The following is a 21726-nucleotide window of genomic DNA, read 5'->3' on the forward strand; positions in this document are numbered from 1 at the left end:
AGATTAAATCTTTGGACTCTCAGTTCAGAGTTCCAGCATTTCAGCGGCCTGAAGATGACTAGGGGTGGAGGGTGGCCTGGGGTGGGCGATGAATTGCATATTTACTCACTAAAAACATTTGTTAAGCCCTTACTATATACTAGATACTTTAAGAGCTCTTATATGTAAATATTAAGGATCAAATCCTCCTAAATTAAGAGTGAGAGATAAGCAACCACGAAGGAAGATTATTTCCAAACCAGAGAACCTCAAAACTTCAGAAGTCTATCATTTGTGCATATTTTACTAAAACTTCATGTGATATTAACAAATGACAAAGTAAGCTCATCTAAGTGACACACCAGCCAAATTCGAAATGAGGTGTAACAAAAAGGCAAATGATTTGGACAATCTCTAGACTCACTAACGCATTTTATTGCGTGCTGGTGCAGGGAACTTGGAAGTTACCACCTGCTTTAGGCTGCTGGAGCCCTGAAACCACTGAAAAGGAAGCAAGCCGAAGCAGGCGGGGATCCCCAGGGAGAGGGAGAGACCAGCACAGTTCAGGAGGATCCCGGGGAAGCCGCGTTCCTGGGTGGAATCCTGCTCCCCCGAGTGCTCCGGGGGAAGCCCAGGCTGACCGCCCCCGGCCCAACCAGCAATGAAACCCGAGGCGCCTTAAGATTGCTCAAAAGCCTCTTCCTCCCTCGCTTGCTCGTTGGCATGTTTCTAAAATTCCCATCTGCACAACACAAACAGGAAACGTGCAGCAAAAACCCTGGCGGTGCAAATTCCAAGCTTCCAGCCGAGGGCGGGAGAATCTCATCTTTGCTGGTGGTAGTAGTAAGCAGAAGAGAGAAAACTTTCGAAGGGACCCCTCAACTCTCCAAGTCCCCTCCCCCTCATAAAAAAAGAATAGACCCTCGCTTTAGGAAAAATAGGAAAGAGGTACCGCTAAGCGGCACGGAGGTCTCAAAGTCACGTCCCGCAGCTCAAGTGGCCGCTGGTGGCTGGGATACGCCCAGCCGCCCACTCCCGAGATCGCGGCAGGAGCTGCCCGCCGAGGGTGGGGGTGGGCTCGCAGCCTCGGCTCGGGGCCACGGAGCCCGTCTGGGTGGGGGTGGGGGAGGAGCGGGCGCCAGGCGCGGCGCAGGCGCAGAGCACGCCTCGGTTGTCAAACATGGCTGAAGTGCTGCCGCTGCCGCTGCTGCCGCTGCAGGGAAAATGCTGAGCCCTCCCGGGCCGGGTGGGCGGCGGCGGCGAGGGCGGCGACGGGGATCCGCTTCCCGGGCGCGGCGGCGGCGGCCATGGCCCGGCTGGCTGACTACTTCATTGTGGTAGGCTACGACCACGAGAAGCCAGGTAAGGGTGTGGGGCGGGCGCCGCCCCCGGGCCTCCTTGCCTCCGCCCCCCGGCCGCTGTCCAGTGGGCTCCGCGGGGCCGGGCGTCGCGGCTGGGAGGCGGGGAGGCCCGGGTCGGGAGGCAGCGGCGGAGCGGGCGGGCGGCGGAGGGCCTTGTTGGCGCGGCCGAGCCTCGCGATGGGCATGGGGCACCCGCACGACGCAGGCGGGGATGGGGAGGCCGCGCCGGCCGGGCCCAGGTCGGGCCAGCCTCGGGCCAGGCTGGGGGCCGCGACCCTCTCTCTAGAGGCGCCGGGGGACCAGGGTAGCGCCCTGGTGCCAGCGGGATTGGGCCCTGGACCGCAGGGTTGGGAGGGCGGGAGCCGACTGTATTAAGTTCCTCAGTGATAAACTTCTGCCCTGCATCCTGAGTGAGTAACGAGTGACGCAGGGGGCTGTCTTCTCCAAAAGGAAGTGCTGAGAGTCCAGCGCGTTGTCGGGGGCATATAATAACCGCGCCGCTGAACGCGTGGTACCGGCGAAGGGGAAAGGATCTTTGAACTTTTAAACATTTCTGAGAAATGGTGCCCGTTTTTTCAGGACAGACGTGACGGTCATTTCATTAAAGGCATCCTGCCCATCGCTGGAGATAATGATGTTTCACTTAAATGTGTGTTTTAATTGTTCTCTTCAGTCGTCATAAAATTTTCTTCAAGGAGCAATTTGGCTAATTCATTGCACTTTACATTTTAATTGATGGACTTTCACAATTTAAGAGAGTTAAAGGTCCATGCACGTTTATTTTTGTTTGCATTCCTTTGTATGACTATGTAGGTAAACAATGTGATAAAAAACTGAACTGGGGAAGCACTTTTTTTCCCCCCCAGGGTAGTTCCAGCCTCACACTGACAAGGAATTTTACATATCAGTTCTATCTCCTTCATTTTTCAGAGGAGATTCTGAGATTGTGTTTTGCTGATGGTCACAGTAGTGTCAGTAAACCATTGTTCCACCCACTCTCGATGGTCCATTGCCCTTCTCATTATTGCTGTCCTAAGAACTTCACCTCTTTTAGTGGGAATCTTTCATCTTTCACCTCTCAGTTATTTAACAGAAGGGGCTGGGCTATATTTAGAGTGTCTCCTGGTTTCAAAATTTCATTTATTTCCTAATAATTTTGCATAGTTTAGTGTCTCCTATCAAGATTAAGTGTGATAGGAGACACTTTTGTTTTTAACCTTTGTGATCTGGGATCAAATTTAGGGTCTTGCGCATTCTAGGCAAGGGCTTCACCCGGCTACAATCCCAGCCTGTTTTTAACCTTGTTTAGTTTTTAGTGACATTGTTCTGCCTCCCCTCCCCACTTCCCCCACTGGAGATTGAACCCAGAGGCACTCTACCACTGAGCTACACCCCAGTCTTTTAAATTTTTATTTTGACACAGGGTCTCAATAAATTGCTCAGGTTGGTCTGGAACTTGTATCCTCTTGCCTCAGCCTTCTAAGTAGCTAGGATTACAGGCATGTAGCACCGTGCCCAACTTCCCCTCCCACCCCAACATTTTTAAACAATCATAACTTGAAGAAAAGTTTCAAGTATGGTACAAAGAATTTTTTTCCCTGCGTAATTTAGGAGGAAGCTATTGAACTAGTAATCTGTCACCCCAGTATGCTTTAGTGTGCATTTTCTCCAAAGATTATATTTTCCTACATAATCACAGTACAAGCATCAAAATAGGAAATTCATATTTTTTTTAATATTTATTTATTTTTTTTAGTTTTCTGCAGACACAACATCTTTGTTTGTATGTGGTGCTGAGGATCGAACCCGGGCCGCACGCATGCCAGGCAAGCAAGCGCGCTACCGCTTGAGCCACATCCCCAGCCCGGAAATTCATATTGATACAGTATAATATCTAGTTATTTTGTTGATTGTGCTGTTAATTTCTTTACTGGCAAAAGGATCCTTGCATAATTATGGGTTGCATTTGATATGCTTCTTTAGTCTCCTTCAATCTGGAACAGTTCCTGCCTCTTCTCTGTGACCTTGGCACTTTTAATGATTACAGTTTTGTTATTTTGTAGAATTTTCTTCATTTTAGAATTGTCCATTCTCTCGTGGTTAGATCCATATAGATTATGCAATTGGACAAGAATATCACAGAAATGATGCTCACTGCATCCAGTTAGGTGGTGCACAGTTTCACTTCATTATTGGTGATTTTCACTTTAAATATCAGTATCTGTCAGGTTTCTCCACTGTGAAGTTAATACTTAATAGTTTTTGTGAGGAGTACTGTGAAACTATGTAAATACTTGTTCCTCAACAAAATTTGATGGATTCATTTATCGGCATCTATGAATTCATGGTTTTCTTGTTTATTAGTGGATTATATTCTATTACAGTTTGTTTTAATCTGTTACTTTAACAAAAATAGATTAAACTGAGCAATGTATAAATGACAGAAATTTATTTCTTAAAGTTCTAAACACTGAAAGTTCAAGATTTAGGCTCCTGCAGATTTGGTTTCCAATGAGGGTTTACTTCCTCATAGCCATGTTTTCACTTTAACCTCACATGACCTAAAGGGCAAATGAGCTTTCTGGGATCTCTTTAATAGAGGAACTAATGCCATTTATGAGGGCTCCACCCCCCTGACCTAGTACCATCACTTCCTAGTATCATCACATTGGGGTGAATTTTTTTGGGGGGGTTATAAACATTCAGGCCATACCAATATTTATTTTGGTGTTCAAATTATTTCTCATTTGGCCAGTGATAGCCCATACAGCTGTTTTTTTTTTTATCTTTATGACATGTCCTTATCATTTTTTTAGTGTATCTTTACTTTTTGTCATAAGATATTCCTGGGCTGGTGTGGTGGCAAATGCTTGTTATCCCAGCTACTTAGGAGGCTGTGGTAGGAGGATCACAAGTTCAAGGCCAACCTTGGCAAATGAGCAAGTCTGTCTCAAAATATAAAAGTCTGGGGTGTAGCTCAGTGGTATAGGGCACCTGGGTTTAATCTGCAGTGCCACCAAAAAAAAAAAAAAAAAAAGATTTCCTGGATTATCTTTTTTCCCCCTTGTTTCTTTGGTGAATCTCACCTAGGGGCCTCCTGCATGCTGGACCAGCACTCTACCACTGAGGCCCTGCCCCATAGCTTATCTTGTACTTCCTTGTCTTGGCCCTGGAATTAGCCATTAGCCATTTCTCTAGGGATCCCTGATTCCCTTTAATGGAGAATGAAATTTTCCAGTGCCACTGTCATATTGCTGAAAGATTGTTAATGGTTGGATCTGGGAAATATATGTATGTATCACACATACACATTTGCTTCCTTCTTTCTTTCTTTCTTTCTTTCTTCCTTTCTTCTATATGTGTTGCTGTTGTTAAATTTGCTTTTATATGTGTTGCTGAGAATCCAACCCAGTGTCTCACACGTGCTGGGGATTGAACCCAGGGCCTTGTGCATGCGAAATAAGGACTCTACCAACTGAGCTGTACCCCCAGCCCCTCTATATTTCTTTACATAATGAAAATTGAATTCACCCTGATACCTCTGATTTTAGTTCAACACTCCAGGATCCAATCTAGTTTTCTCCTTTTTCAGGTTGTAATGTTCTTCATAGACAGCAAGTTATCTGGCTTTCTGGCTTTCATTATCCTTAATATGTTTACCTATTTGTTTGGTTTCTCCATTTAAACCAACCTTTTTATTTTTTTGCTGTGCCAGGAATTAAACCCATGGTCTCTCACACATGCTAGGCAAGCATTGCCACTGCCACCCCCCAACCTCAGCCCTATAACTGATCTTTCTTCTTCACTCCCATCCCCTTTTCCTGCTAATGCTCAGGTTCTTCATTTTCTCTCTTCTTCCCTCAACTCCAGCCCTGTCATGATCCAAGAGCCCATAGTAGGATGGATGCACAGGGCCTTCCAGCATACTCTGACTTAGCACAGGGCTTTCCTAACCTACTCCCCTGCCGGGTTTCTGTTCTCACGACTAAAAGGCTCAGGGTTCACTCTAGTTAAACTGGGCTAACTGGGCTGCACGAAATAACCACACAAGAGACACAAATACCTTTTTCTTTGGAGTTGCTGTGACGGCTCCTAGGACCTTAAGGGTCCACAGAAAGAGAGAGAGAGCACGCGCTGACCCCTTTTATTGAGGAGAAGCTATTCAAATGAGGCAAGGGGTCAGGTTTCAGGGGGCTGAGTCTATCTTCATGATGTCCACTGTCAGCAGGTTGACTGACACCTGGGTAGGCCACACCCAAGGGCACAGTAAGAGAAGGGGACACACACAAGGCACTTCCATGGAAGATTCTATCCTAAACAGGGCAAGGGGTTATATTACAAAGGAACAGGTGAGCATAGCTTCACCCATGGGGCTGTAGCAAGACACACCCATTTCTGTGACTGAGTGCCTCAGCACCCAGCTGGGGAGTGTAACTCAGTCACCCTTAAGGTTGGCCTCCCACACTCCCCAGATTTGTCTCCCGTCTGTCTTTGTACACGCTTCCCACCTATTCAGGCTCTTACCTCCTTTGTTGGGCTGCTTCCTAGTGAAGACATCCTCTGAATGTGTCTGTACCTCAGTGCTACATACTGGTTTGATCTTTCTGCTTTGACCCATGGACTCTGACTCAATGTAGTCTGCTTTGGTCAGTTTCTTTTCACATAGATGATTTTTTTTTTAGCTCAATTGGAATCCTACAAGCTTCTGCCCCAGGATACTCCCCTTCTCACAGCAAAGAAGATTTTTGTTTTAGTAACAAAATCTAGAAATTGTATAGATTGCATAATCTCAATAGTGAAATGTATAATTTTTTTTCCTATTTGGGATGATTTTTTGTAGTTTATTCAAATATAATTTACGTGCAATAAATTTCACTGTTAAAACTTAAAAGTAGGGGAAAGAAGGGGGCTGGGAGGTAGGAAAGATAGTGGAATGAAATGGACATCATTACCCTAAGCACATGTATAAGACACAGAAAACAAACAAAACAAAAAACTTAAAAGTGAACTGTTCAATTTTTTTTAGTTTTTTAAAAAAATATTTTTATTAGTTGTTGATGGACCTTTATTTTATTTATTTATTTATATGTGTTGCTGAGAATCCAACCCAGTGTCTCACACATGCTGGGCAAGTGCTCTACCACTGAGCCACAAACCCAGACCCTGTTTTTGTTTTTTAATACTAGAGATTGAACTCAGGGTTGCTTTTGATTTGTGGTTATAGTCTTCCTCTGTAAAAACTTACTGAAAGAAAATCTACTAAATCTATGTATTTATTTGAATTACAATTGAAGATTCAATCTAATTGATTCTGCAGACCTTTATTATGTAGTTTTCTTCAGGCACTAATATGATTTTATTATCCAGCTCTCTCTGAAAGTTAATCATACTACGATATGTTACCGGAATGTATACATTTAATACAAGAGTTCCTGTAATTACTAACTAACATACTCTTTATTTTTGTTCCTAAAGTGCCTTTTCCACTCAGTTGAGGTTATTGATGTATCTATTTTAAAATTTATTGAAAGAAAAAACACTGTCTTGAAATTTGCTTTTAAAAAGTGGAAAAAAAAAAGAGTTAGTATGTGCTATTCAAGTTACATAGAAAGCAGAGTACCTGACACTTAGTATTTAACAAATGTATATTGAGTGGACACACAGTTGTTAAAAATATGGAAAAAACAAAGGAGAGGGGAGATATGGTTATAAAAGGGCAACAGAAAGGGTTTTTTTTTGTGATGATAGAACTGGTTTGTATCTTCACTGGATGGTAGATTCACGAAGTTCCATATGTGATGAAATTTTGGAGAACTAAATACCACTCATACAAACAAATGAATACATTTGTTAGGGGAGATCCAAGTAAGAATGGTGACTTACAATAAAGTTTGTATCCTAGTGATGGTATTGTGCTATGATTTTGTAAGATGTTACAATTAAGGAAAACTAAGTAAAGGGTACATGGTTTCATTTCTGACAGCTCTTTGTATGTATGTTTGTTTTCTCAGGGCCCTATACCATTGAGCTACATCCCCAGCTGGTTTTTTTTTTTGTTGTTGTTGTTGTTTGTTTGTTTTGAGACAGGGTCTTGCTAAGTTGCCCAAACTGGCCTTGAACTTTTGATCCTCCTGCCTCAGCCTCCCGAGTAACCAATACCAACCCCGGCTTTACAACTGTAAATCTACAATACCTCAAAATAAAAGGTTTAATTTGAAAAAAGCTATAAGGAAGATAAAAGATACTCAACTCCATATTTGTGGTGTAAGGATTTGTTGTTGTTGTTGTTTTGTTACTGGGGATGGAACCAAGGTAGGCAGATGCTTTCTGCTTCTGAGCTATATCCCCAGTGCAACATAAGGAAATTAAAAAAAATTTTTTTTTTTAGTTGTTGATATACGTTAATTTTTTATTTATTCATATGTGTTGCTGAGGATCGAACCCAGTGCCTCAAACATGCTAGGTAAGCGCTCTACCACTGAGCCACAACCCCAGCCCCAGGAAATTTTTATGCTATAAAATTTCAGAAGAACATAATCTTCAGTGGTGGAATTATTACATCTTGTGTGAATATCAGTTTAACTTCATCATTCACTTTATTATTGGACATTTACTTTTTTCCAATTTTGTGTTTTTTTGATGCTGCTCTCCTGTTTAGGAAAACATAGTTTGAACCCCCTCTCCCCTTTTTTTTTTTAAAATAGCTGTTTTGATTTTGATAATTTGAAGTTAAGACTTTATTTTCCAGTCTTTATGTCTGCACAGAATAATTAGAAATATTTGTTTCTAGTAGTTAGTTATTTAGCCAACTATTTTTACTTTTAGTTACACTGAGATTTGTCAAAGAAAATTGATGACTATTGTATTCATTCCCTACATGCCTTTACTTTCATTTATTTTTTCCTTACTTCTGCTTTCCATTAATAAATTTAGAAATAATCTACTTATCTAGATTTTATTTAACCTAGAGTTAAGTTTGATAATCATTTGAAGTTCTTGTATTTTCAAATCAAAGTGTTCACATATATTAGAGAAAGCATTTGAAATACTTCGTAGGTACTTAATTGGTTTTATTTAAGTAGTATATTATAGGTGAGGTAGGCCAAAAGGAAAAATTATGTATAATACCTAAAATACCATGTTTTGAGACTTTTTCTTTTTTTTCTCTGAGAATTGAATCCAGGGCCTCCGTGCTTAGGCAATAGTTTTACCACTGAACTACACCCTCCCTGCCGTCCTCTCCATTTTTTTTTTGTTACCATCGATTTAATCCAGGGGTACTTTCCCACTGAACCACATCCCCAACCCTTTTAATTTTATTTTTGAGACAGGGTCTCACTAAATTGCTTAGGACCTCACTAAGTTGCTGAGGCTGGTCTTGTGATCCTCCTTCCTCAGCCTCCTGAGTTGCTGAGATTACAGGTCTGCCCCACCATGCCTGGCAGCCCTTATTTTTAAAATTTCATTTTGAGGTAGACTCTTGTTAAGTTGTACAGACTGATCTGGAACTTGGGATCCTTCTGCTACAGCCTCTTGAGTAACTGGGATTATAGGCATGTACCACCACAGCTGGGTTTGTGTGTGTGTGTGTGTGTGTGTATGCGATTGAACCCAGGGCTTTGTGCATATTGAGCACACACTGTACCAGTGAGTTACACCTAGGCCAGCCCCATAAGACTATCCATTTAAAAATGGATATTTGACTATTATTAAGCCATTGGAATACATAGTTCAGGGTTCCTTTCTCATCCCCAATCTATATTGAAGGAGTTGGGATTTCCTGGTTATTGTTTTTTTTTTTTTAATTTAAAAATTATTATTATTTTTCAGTTGTTGATAGAACTTTATTTTATTTATTTATATGTGATGCTGAGAATTGAACCCAGTGCCTCTCACACATGCTAGGCTAGTGCTCTACCACTGAGCTACAACCCCAGCCCTGGTTATTGTTTTTCTTACAGACTGTCAAGAAATTTTGGATTAATTGATGAAAAATATTTATCACTTTATAGTCATTGTGCCAAGTGTGAGGCCAGTAAACAAATGAATAAATAGGTGAGTTTCAGAGCTGGGTATGTAGTTTCAGCTCGTGAGGAAATTCAGGAGGTAGGAGGATCACTTGAGTTCAGGAGTTCAAATGTCTTAAAAAAAAAAGAAAAAGAACAATATTTTTAACTTAGTAATTAGTGGAGGAAGTCTTGAAGTAAGAAGTAATGATAAGAAGTTAGACCTATTTTCCTGAGAGAAAGAGAAGACTTCTTATGAGAGGTGATGTTTAAACCAGGTTGAGAATGATGAATAAGCCTTTGCTATATGAAAAAGAGGATAGAGATTATAGGCAGAGAGAAAAATGTGGAAGTATGTGTGTATCCTGTTACAGTAATGGAGAGTAGTGTAGTTGGAAATGGAGGTCAGCTTTGATGTTGAAGTGATTGGGATCAGGCTGTGAAAAGCTTTGTAGAATTTAGCATTGACTCTGTAGATAGTGAGGTTTTTGAAATGAATTTTTGAAAAGCAAGAATTAACCTAGAAAAGTAACTCAAATGGCAGTGAACAAGAGACAGAAAGACCAGTATCAGAATTCTGGAGCATTTACAGTGAAAATAGAAAGGAGTTTATGGATGCTAGAGAAATTTGAAAGCTCAAATTAGCAAAATTTAGTAATGAATGAGTATGAGGAGTAAAGTAGGAAGAATAGTTGAGGATAACAAAATCTCTAGCCTGAGTAATGAGTGGGTAATGATACTATAAATGCAATTAAAGCATTAAGGAGAAGGAATGAATTTGGATGAAATGCTAATCAAGATAGAGATACCATTTGGATGTTGTAAATATATGTCAGGTGGTAAAGACAGAGGTGAAGATTAGAGATTTGACAATTTTCAATAGCTAGTTGATTGTCAGCTATGAAGAAAAGAATGAGATTCCTTAGGAAATGTGTAGAATGAGAAGAGGAGTGACATAATAGTTGAACCCAGAGAAAAATCAATATTCAAGAGGTAGATAAAGTAGTAGCAGCCAGGAAACTGAACAACCAGGAAAGAGAACAAAGATTGTGTGGTATCATCGAAGCCCAGGGTGTGCCAAATTTTCAGGAAGATAAAATAGTAAATAAGTATGAAATGTTCTGAAGATGATGTGTATAATGAAGGCTAAAATAAGCTCATGGATTTGATAATTAGGATAATGATTTCAGAACATTATACAGTTGTCTCTTGGTATCCATGGGGAATTGGTTCCAGGACCCCTCCCCCAACTTCAGGACACCAAAATCTGAAGATACTCAAGTCCCTTATATGAAATGAATATTTGCATATAACCTACATATAACCTCCATCATCTCTAGATTACTTAAGAAATACAATGTAAATTCTGTATAAATAGTTGTTATACTATATCATTTAGGGTATACTAACAAGAAAAGTCTGTATATGTTCAGTACAGACAAAATATTTTTTTCCTGAATATTTTCAATCTGTAGTTGGTTAAATTTGCAAGTGTTGTTGAATGTGGAACCCAGAATACTTAGGGCTGACTATCAGTTTGATAAATGCATGTCCTGTGTCATGCTGCATAAATTTTATGTAGTCCAATATATTTAATTTCTTTTAAAAGTTTATTATTATTATTATTATTAGGTACTAGGGATTGAACCCAGGTGTGCTTTACCACTGAGCTACATTCCCAGCTTTTTTTGTTTGTTTTGTCTTTTGGTATGGGGGATTAAAGCCAGGGTCACTTAATGACTGAGCCATATCCCTAGCCCTCTTAATTAATTTATTTGTTTTGAAATAGAGTCTTGCAAAGTTGCTCAGGGCCTTGCTGATTTGCTGAGGCTGGTTTTGAACTTGCAGTTCTTCTGTCTCAGCCTCCTGAAGTCACCAGGCCTAGCACTTTTGATTTTTTTATTTTGAGACAGTGTCTTACCCAGGCTGGCCTTGAATTTGTGATCTTCCTGTGGGATCACAGGCGTGTAGCATTTCTTCTTGCTTTTACTCACATCTTGACTTCATCTCCTTATAAACTTACTTTTTCACTGATCCAGAAGCCTGGCTCTTGATTTTTTGTGCCATATTGTTTAGAATCTCTGCTTACTATTTTTCTTTTCTTTTTTGTGTGTGTTGGTGATCAAATCCAGAGTCTTGCTGCATACTAACCCCAGCCTACCACTGAGCTATACCTTCTGTCTCTGTGCATATTTGGTTTTCTTTTCTTTCTTTTAAAAATATTTCCTTTTTCTTTTCTTTCTTTCTTTTTAATTTTTTTAGATGTTGATAGAACTTTACTTTATTCATTTATCTATATGCAGTGCTGAGAATTGAACCCAGTGCTGCACACATGCTAGGCAAATGCTCTACCACTGAGCTCTAGCCCCAGCCCCTCATATCTGTTTTTCTGTTCAGCTTGACTCAACCGTTGTGGTTCTGTTGCACATTCCTGATACATGTTCCTGCATATTCCTTTGCATATTGCTTTAACTGACCTCCCTATTGCTAAACTGTTTTATATCTTACTTATTGTAGTAATACATATTTGTTACAAAAATTTCAAACATTACCAAAAGCTCCTGCCTTTTTGACTATAGTACCACTGTGACTTTGTCCCAGTGAATTTGGTTCTAAGTACCTGTATGGAAATTTTCTAGTTTCTTATTTTATTTTTTAGTACTGGGGTTGAACCCAGGGGTGCTTTACCACTGAACTACATCCCTACCCCTTTTTATTTAAAGATAAGGTCTCACTGAGTTGCTTTGGGCCTTGCTAACTTTCTGAGGATGGTCTCAACCTTGCAATCCTCCTACCTTATCCTCTGGAGTTGCTGGGATTACAGGCATGTACAACCATTCCCAGTTCTAGAACTTTTAATGAAATGAAACCCCAGTCTTTCAGAATTTACAGTGGACAGAAAGCCTCCACAAGGGAAAGGTCTGCTTAACCCCCAAACTTTAATTCTTCCATTTCTCTACTCTAGCTCATGAAGTTACTACTTTTTCTTAACATTCCCACCTAACTATCATCCTGTACCAAATAAATTTTCCCTTTATTTTCTGAGACACAGCTGAAACAAGGCTGAAATACTGAAATAAGACTTTTCTAGTTGGAAACAGTGGTACATGCCTATAATTCCAGCTAGTCAGGAGGCCCAGGCAGGAGGGAAGCAAGTTCCAGGGCAGTCTGGATAACTTAGCAAGACCCTGTCTCAAAAAAATTTATGTATATATAAACAGGGCTGGGGATGTAGCTCAGTGGTAGAGTGCCCCTCGTTTCAACCTCAGCCCTGCAAAAATAAATAAATAAATAAAATACTTTTCTAAGGGCTATAAAACACACACACACACACACACACACACACCCCAACAAACAAAAGGTTTCCAAGATATAGTTTACTCCTATTGGGGCTGTGGTTTCTTAAAGGATACAGATAACCATTCCGCTTATTTTCTGGTCTACCATCATCTGATAAAAGTAATTTTTCCTTTCAACTTGTCTTACTTATTTTTATGGTATTAGGGATTGAACCCAGGACTCTTCTACCTCTGAGCTACATCCCCAGCCTTTTTTATTTTTGAGATAGGATCTTGATAAGTTGCAGAGACCTTGATATTGTGATCCTCTTTTCTCAGCCTCCTAAGTAGCTGGGATTATAGTTGTGCACCACAATGTCCAGTTTCAACTTGTCTCTCTCTCTTTTTTTACTCTTGACTTTATTTGTTCGTTTTAGATGTACATGATGGTAGAATGTATTTTGATGTATTTGTATTTGATGTATTTGATGTTGAATGTATCATGTACATACATGGAGTATGCCTTATTCTAATTAGGGTCCGATTCTTGTGGTTGAACATGATATGGAGTTACACTGGTCATTTATTCTTATCTGAATAGAGGAAAGTTATGTCCGATTCATTTTACTGTCTTTCCTATTTCTATCCCCCATCCCTTCCCTTCATTCCCCTTTGTCTAATCTACTGAACTTCTATTCTTCCCTCCCCTACTTATTGTGTGTTAACATCCCCATATCAGAGACAACAGAGAGAGCATTTGGCCTTTGTTTTTTGGGGGATTGGCTTATTTCACTTAGCATGATGGTCTCCAGTTCCATCTGTTTACTACTAAGTGCCATAATTTCATTCTTTATGGCTGATTAATATTCCCTTGTGTATATATACACCACATTTTCTTTATCCATTCATCTGTTGAAGGGAAGGTACCTAGGTTGGTTCCATAGCTATTGTGAATTCAGCTGCTATAAACATTGATGTGGCTGAGTCAGTGTAGTAGGCTGATTTTAGGTATTTGGGGTATATCAAGGAGTGGGATAACTGGGTCAAATGGCAGTTCCATTCCAAGTTTTCTGAGAAATCTACTTTGCAGGGTGGTTGCACTAATTTGTAGTCCCACCAGTAATGTATCAACATGTCTCTTATATCTAGACCTAGGTGAGGGCTAGGCAAATAATCCATTCCTGTCAGGTCTAAGGTGACAAGAATGGATTATTTGCCTAGCCTAATCTGTCTCTTTTATGTATGATTGGTATCAGGACTGCTTCAGGAGATATTCTATTCCTTACCCTTAAACGCCAGCATCATTGGTATGCAATATTAGAAGTCTGCACAAGAAAGGATACTCACATACACTGGTGTGGGTTGGGACATCTTTGTTTTTGTACCTGTTTGCCACCCCTTGTCCTAGCGTTGACAGATATTGATGTTACTTAGAAACATGGTTATAACATTCATGCATATATCAAAACACAGCTAAATAAGCATCATGTTTTTTGTTATTTTTAAAAAGAAAAATGAGTTCTATAAAGCTATGTGCTTGTGTATTTATTTTTGACATGTTATAATCTTTCCTGTTTGATTTTAATCTGAATAAATAATGATACCATTTTTCTTACTCCATAAATGTGAATGTTACTTGAAACAGTTTTAAAAAACAATGGTTTGATTCCAAAAACATCTAGATCCTAGACTGATTTAATTTGTTCAGTTAGGTTGTATGATTTCTGAAAACTGTCCCATCATTTTAATTTTACTCCCTTATATAACATTTCTGTTTTTTCCCCTACTAATGATTAAACATTAATAGTTACCAAAGCACCTAATTAAAAAGTCAAAACAAAATAGTCTTTTCTTCTATGTACATATTATATAGAAGCTCACTTTAGGGACTATTTTAAATGAATAATTTTAAAGAAATGGTATGTTGAAATCACTATGTTTACCAAGGGTTGTTTGTGCTTGTGGATCATGAGGTTTGAAGCTATTGAAGAAATTGTTACAAGACTCAAGGAAATTATGTGAGTAGTTGGTAATTGGCAAATAAGTAAGCATCAGCTACAGTGAATTACTTGTGTTCTCTTAAGGAGTCAAGAGTTGCTCACCTTAATTTTTAAATTTTTCTCTTGTTTATTTTGTATCTTTTTGATTTTAGTCACCCCTGGGGGTATTACCAAAGTGGCATACTGGTAACATTTTAACATATCTTTCTAGAGATTTTTATGTGCATTTATGTATAATATTTTTATCATTAGTATTTTATTTCTTATAAAACAAGTTCATAACATCTGTTCATTTATGCAGTATTTTTAAAAACAACTGCCAGATTTTTGTATACTGTATATTTTATGTAATGAAATTATTTTTTATTAACTAAGTATTTTATCATTTTAATATACAATTTAATGTTCTTACAGTAACTTTGCCAGTGAATCGCTTATGATGAGACATTTTGGTTATTTCAAAATTTCTGCAGTTGTAAATGGTGTTATGATGAATCTTAGGTAAATTTTTTAATTCATTCTCTATTTCTCTCGGTCTTTTTTTGGTACCAAGGATTGCACCAGGGATGCTTAACCACTTAGCCACATCCTCAGCCCTTTTTTATTTAGAGACAAGAGTCTCATTGAGTTGCTTATGGCCTCATTAATTTGCTGAGGCAGGCTTTAAACTTGCCATCTTCTTGCCTCAGCCTCCCGAGTCACTGGGATTACAGGCATGCGCAACTATGACTGGTTTGAATTCATTCTTAATTTCTTGGGATTAGTAAAGAGAGAGGTAGTAAAGTTTAGTAGTGGTAAAGTTAAAAGTGTGAAATGAAGCCAGGTGGTCTGGGTTTGATACCTGGTTTTGCCTCTTAATAGTCTGACCTTAGACAAGTTACTTATTTTTTGGTCTCAGTTTCTGCATCCATAAAATGAGATAATAATAAATTGATTAGTATCAATAGTTCATTAATAATCAACAATTGATTACTGATAGTTTCTGCCTCATAGAATTGTTGCAAAGATTAAATGAGTTAATTCTTATAAAGCAATTAAATCACTGTTTGGCATACAATTATGGTGTAAATTTTAATCCCTGGAAGTGAACTCCCAAGTCAAAGATTATGTATGTTTTACAGACATAATTTTATGTTCAGAAAGTTTCTTTTGGGAACCTTGCCTTTTATTTTCTGTGGTCTCAGGCAAAGTGTCATTTCTAGTTACCCATACTCCCCTAGCTTTAAGTTGGGCTAATTAATTAGAGCCATACTTGGATCTTCTTTTTTGGAACAAAGCCTAACTTTTTCTATTAGGATGACTAAGGATTCTAAGTTGAGGATGCCAAGGCAGCTTCCCTGCTGTGTTTAGAGAAGCTAGCAGAGTATTGGACACAAACTAAAGCAAAGATAGGCACAAAATGAAGATGGACACAGAACTTTGGAAACATACTTCTGGGTATAGCTGTTCTGAAAGCCAAAGAACATTTAAATAGTTTAGAGGTGTATGATAAATAGTCTTCTAGAAAGATTGAGACAAATTAGTAATATAAGAATATACTCATTTCCTTAGGGGAAATTTTAATTAGGAAAAATAGTCACTTATCAGTAGAAACTGCATAGCTCCATGAAGGTGAAGATGCAAAGGGGTTAGTTCAGTGAGATCAGACTTTAAACCTAATTCAAATGCTATCTCTGAAACATAACTAATTGCTACTTATCTTTGATCATTATTGTATCCTAAAAATATTTGAAACCTGGAATCTGAGTTCTGAAAATCCTGAAGTCTTCCTTCTTGTATTTATCTAATTTATTCAAACTGAAATAGATATCTTTGCAGGTCTGGTCCATATAGATCCCAGTATTTTCTTTCTTTCTTTTTTTTTTTTTCCAATAGAATTTTTTTTTTTTATTTTTAATTTTTTATTGTGGGTTGTTCAAAACATTACAAATTTCTTGACATATCATATTCCATACTTTGATTCAAGTGGGTTATGAACTCCCACCTTCACCCCATACACAGATTGCAGAATCACATCAGTTACACATCCATTGATTGACAAATTGCCATACTAGTGTCTGTTGTGCTCCGCTGCCTTTCCCATCCTCCCCCCTCCCCCCTCCCCACCTCTCCCCTCCCCTCCCCTCCTCTCTCTCTGCCCCCTCCACTGTATAACCCTGAGGGTCTCCTTCCATTACCATGCAATTTCCCTTCTCTCTCCCTTTCCCTCCCACCTCTCATCCCTGTTAAATGTTAATCTTCTTCTCCTGCTCTTCGTCCCTACTCTGATCTTAGTTACTCTCCTTATATCAAAGAAGACATTTGGCATTTGCTTTTTAGGGATTGGCTAGCTTCACTTAGCATAATCTGCTCTAATGCCATCCATTTCCCTGTAAATTCTGTGATTTTGTCATTTTTTAATGCAGAGTAATACTCCATTGTGTATAAATGCCACATTTTTTTTATCCATTCGTCTATTGAAGGGCATCTAGGTTGGTTCCACAGTCTAGCTATTGTGAATTGTGCTGCTATGAACATCGATGTAGCAGTGTCCCTGTAGCATGCTCTTTTTAGGTCTTTAGGGAATAGACCAAGAAGGGGAATAGCTGGGTCAAATGGTGGCTCCATTCCCAGCTTTCCAAGAAATCTCCATACTGCTTTCCAAATTGGCTGCACCAATCTGCAGTCCCACCAGCAATGTACAAGTGTACCCTTTTCCCCACATCCTCGCCAGCACTTGTTGTTGTTTGACTTCCTAATGGCTGCCAATCTTACTGGAGTGAGATGGTATCTTAGGGTGGTTTTGATTTGCATTTCTCTGACAGCTAGAGATGTTGAGCATTTTTTCATGTACTTGTTGATTGACTGTATGTCCTCCTCTGAGAAGTGTCTGTTCAGGTCCTTGGCCCATTTGTTGATTGGGTTGTTTGTTCTCTTATTGTCTAATTTTTTGAGTTCTTTGTATACTCTGGATATTAGGGCTCTATCTGAAGTGTGAGGAGTAAAGATTTGTTCCCAGGGTGTAGGCTCCCTATTTACCTCTCTTATTGTTTCTTTAGCTGAGAAAAAACTTTTTAGTTTGAGTAAGTCCCATTTGTTGATTCTAGTTATTAACTTTTGTGCTATGGGTGTCCTATTGAGGAATTTGGAGCCCGACCCCACCGACTGTAGATCGTAGCCAACTTTTTCTTCTATCAGACAGCGCGTCTCTGATTTGATATCAAGCTCCTTGATCCATTTTGAATTCACTTTTTTGCATGGCGAGAGAAAGCGATTCAGTTTCATTTTGTTGCATATGGATTTCCAGTTTTCCCAGCACCATTTGTTGAAGATGCTATCCTTCCTCCATTGCATGCTTTTAGCCCCTTTATCAAATATAAGATAGTTGTAGTTTTGTGGATTGGTTTCTGTGTCCTCTATTCTGTACCATTGGTCCACCCACCTGTTTTGGTACCAGTACCATGCTGTTTTTGTTACTATTGCTCTGTAGTATAGTTGGAAGTCTGGTATCGCTATACCGCCTGATTCATACTTCCTGCTTAGCATTGTTTTTGCTATTCTGGGTCTTTTATTTTTCCATATGAATTTCATGATTGCTTTCTCTATTTCTACAAGAAATGCCGTTGGGATTTTGATTGGCATTGCATTAAACCTATAGAGAACTTTTGGTAATATCGCCATTTTGATGATGTTAGTTCTGCCTATCCATGAACAGGGTATATTTTTCCATCTTCTAAGATCTTCTTCTATTTCTCTCTTTAGGGTTCTGTAGTTTTCATTGTATAAGTCTTTCACCTCTTTTGTTAGGTTGATTCCCAAGTATTTTATTTTTTTTGAAGATATTGTGAATGGAGTGGTTGTCCTCATTTCCATTTCAGAGGATTTGTCGCTGATATACAGGAATGCCTTTGATTTATGCGTGTTGATTTTATATCCTGCCACTTTGCTGAATTCATTTATTAGCTCTAATAGTTTCTTTGTAGACCCTTTTGGGTCTGCTAGGTATAGAATCATATCATCTGCAAATAGTGATAATTTAAGTTCTTCTTTTCCTATTTTTATGCCTTTAATTTCTTTCGTCTGTCTAATTGCTCTGGCCAGTGTTTCGAGAACTATGTTGAACAGAAGTGGAGAGAGAGGGCATCCCTGTCTTGTTCCAGATTTTAGAGGGAATGCCTTCAATTTTTCTCCATTCAGCATGATGCTAGCCTGAGGCTTAGCATAGATTGCTTTTACAATATTGAGGTATGTTCCTGTTATCCCTAGTTTTTCTAGAGTTTTGAACATAAAGGGATGCTGTACTTTGTCAAATGCTTTTTCCGCATCTATCGAGATGATCATATGGTTCTTATTTTTAAGTCTATTGATGTGGTGAATAACATTTATTGATTTCCGTATATTGAACCAGCCTTGCATCCCAGGGATGAATCCTACTTGATCATGGTGTACAATTTTTTTGATATGTTTTTGTATCCGATTCACCAGAATTTTATTGAGGATTTTTGCATCTAGGTTCATTAGAGATATTGGTCTGTAGTTTTCTTTCTTTGAAGTGTCTTTGTCTGGTTTAGGTATCAGGGTGATGTTGGCCTCATAGAATGAATTTGGAAGTTCTCCCTCCTTTTCTATTTCCTGAAGTAGCTTGAAAAGTATTGGTATTAGTTCTTCTTTAAAGGTTTTGTAAAATTCTGCTGTATACCCATCCGGTCCTGGGCTTTTCTTAGTTGGTAGTCTTTTGATGGTTTCTTCTATTTCCTCAATTGATATTGGTCTGTTTAGGTTTTCTATATCCTCCTGACTCAATCTAGGCAGATCATATGACTTAAGAAATTTATCTATGCCTTCACTATCTTCTAATTTATTGGAGTATAAGGATTCCAAATAGTTTTTGATTATCTTCTGTATTTCTGAAGTGTCTGTTGTGATATTGCCTTTTTCATCCCGTATGCTAGTAATTTGAGTTCTCTCTCCTCTTTGCTAGCATGGCTAAGGGTCTGTCGATTTTGTTTATTTTTTCAAAGAACCAACTTTTAGTTTTGTCAATTTTTTCAATTTTTTCTTTTGTTTCAATTTCATTAATTTCAGCTCTGATTTTAATTATTTCTTGCCTTCTACTTCTTTTGCTCTTGTTTTGCTCTTCTTTTTCAAGGATTTTGAGATGAAGTATGAGATCATTTATTTGTTGGTTTTTTCTTTTTTTAAGGAATGAACTCCAAGCAATGAATTTTCCTCTTAGAACTGCTTTCAATGTGTCCCATAGATTCCGATATGTTGTGTCTGTGTTTTCATTTATCTCTAAGAATTTTTTAATTTCCTCCTTGATGTCTTCTATAACCCATTGATCATTCAGTAACCTATTGTTCATTCTCCAAGTGATGTATGCTTTTTCCTTCCTTCTTTTATCGTTGATTTTCAGTTTCATTCCATTATGATCAGATAAGATGCATGGTATTATCTCTACTCCTTTATATTGTCTAAGAGTTGCCCTGTGACATAATATATGATCTATTTTTGAGAAGGATCCATGTGCTGCTGAGAAAAAAGTGTAACTGCTTGATGTTGGGTGGTATACTCTATATATGTCAATTAGGTCTAGGTTATTAATAGTGTTATTGAGTTCTCTAGTTTCCTTATTCAACTTTTGTTTGGAAGATCTGTCCAGTGGCGAGAGAGTTGTGTTGAAGTCTCCCATGATTATGGTATGGTGGTCTATTAGACTCTTGAACTTGAGAAGAGTTTGTTTGACGAACATAGCTGCACCATTGTTTGGGGCATAAATATTTATGATTGTTATGTCTTGTTGGTGTATGGTTCCCTTAAGCAGTATGTAGTGTCCCTCTTTATCCCTTTTGATTAACTTTGGCTTGAAATCTATTTTATTTGATATGAGTATGGACACTCCTGCTTGTTTCCGAAGTCCATATGAGTGATATGATTTTTCCCAACCTTTCACCTTCAGCCTATGTATGTCTTTTCCTATCAAATGCGTCTCCTGTAGGCAGCATATTGTTGGGTCTTGTTTTGTGATCCATTCTACTAGCCTGTGTCTCTTAATTGGTGAGTTTAAGCCATTAACATTTAGGATTATTATTGAGATATGGGTTGTTCTTCCAGCCATATTTGTTTATTTCTGTTACTAAACATGGTTTGTTTTCCTCTTTGATTATTTCCCCCCCCCCTTTACTGTCCTACCTCCCACTGTTGGTTTTCATTGTTATTTTCCATTTCCTCTTCCTGTAATGCTTTGGCGAGGATGTTTTGAAGAGATGGTTTTCTAGCTGCGAATTCTTTAAACTTTTGTTTATCGTGGAAGGTTTTAATTTCATCTTCCATCCTGAAGCTTAATTTCGCTGGATACACAATTCTTGGTTGGAACCCATTTTCTTTCAGTGTTTGAAATATGTTATTCCAGGATCTTCTAGCTTTCAGAGTCTGTGTTGAAAGATCAGCTGTTATCCTGATTGGCTTACCCCTAAATGTAATCTGCTTCCTTTCTCTTGTAGCTTTTAAAATTCTCTCCTTATTCTGTATGTTGGGCATCTTCATTATAATGTGTCTAGGTGTGGATCTCTTATGATTTTGCACATTCGGCGTCCTGTAGGCTTCTAGGATTTGGGATTCTGTCTCATTCTTCAAGTCTGGGAAGTTTTCTCATATTATTTCATTGAATAGACTGCTCATTCCTTTGGTTTGGAGCTCTGTACCTTCCTGTATCCCAATGACTCTTAAGTTTGGTCTCTTAATGTTATCCCATATTTCTTGGATGTTCTGCTCATGGTTTCTTAACAGTCTTGCTGAGCTGTCTATGTTCTTTTCCAGTTGAAATACTTTGTCTTCATTGTCTGATGTTCTATCTTCTAAGTGTTCTACTCTGCTGGTAGTATTCTCCATTGAGTTTTTAAGTTGGTTTATTGCTTCCTGCATTTCTAGGATTTCTGTTTGTTTGTTTTTTATAACCTCTATCTCCCTGTATAGTTGATCCTTTGCTTCCTGGATTTGTTTGCGTAATTCATTGTCGAAGTGATCTTTCATTGTCTGATTTTGCTGTTTAATGTCTTCCTTGATACTCCAGATCATCTGAAGCATGTATATCCTGAATTCTTTATCTGACATTCCATCTGCT

At 38.7% G+C, this 21726-nt stretch overlaps 1 protein-coding gene across 2 annotated transcripts in view; it reads left to right on the forward strand.

Annotated features, from left to right (window-relative positions):
* Nucleotides 1-1144: 1144 nt before the first annotated feature.
* The window catches only part of Sbf2 (SET binding factor 2), a 426994-nt gene continuing 406412 nt past the window's right edge, over nt 1145-21726 (forward strand). For both annotated transcript variants that reach the window (XM_046438075.1, XM_046438076.1), the window contains exon 1: nt 1145-1341. In XM_046438075.1, coding sequence (XP_046294031.1) covers nt 1287-1341 — 55 coding nt within the window. In that variant the 5' untranslated portion in view covers nt 1145-1286. The remainder of the gene's footprint in view (nt 1342-21726) is intronic.

Source organism: Marmota monax, unplaced genomic scaffold, assembly GCF_021218885.2.
Source record: "Marmota monax isolate L192 unplaced genomic scaffold, Marmota_monax_Labrador192_F-V1.1 WCK01_AAM20220418_F8-fsc00061, whole genome shotgun sequence".
Taxonomy (NCBI): Eukaryota; Metazoa; Chordata; class Mammalia; order Rodentia; family Sciuridae; genus Marmota; species Marmota monax.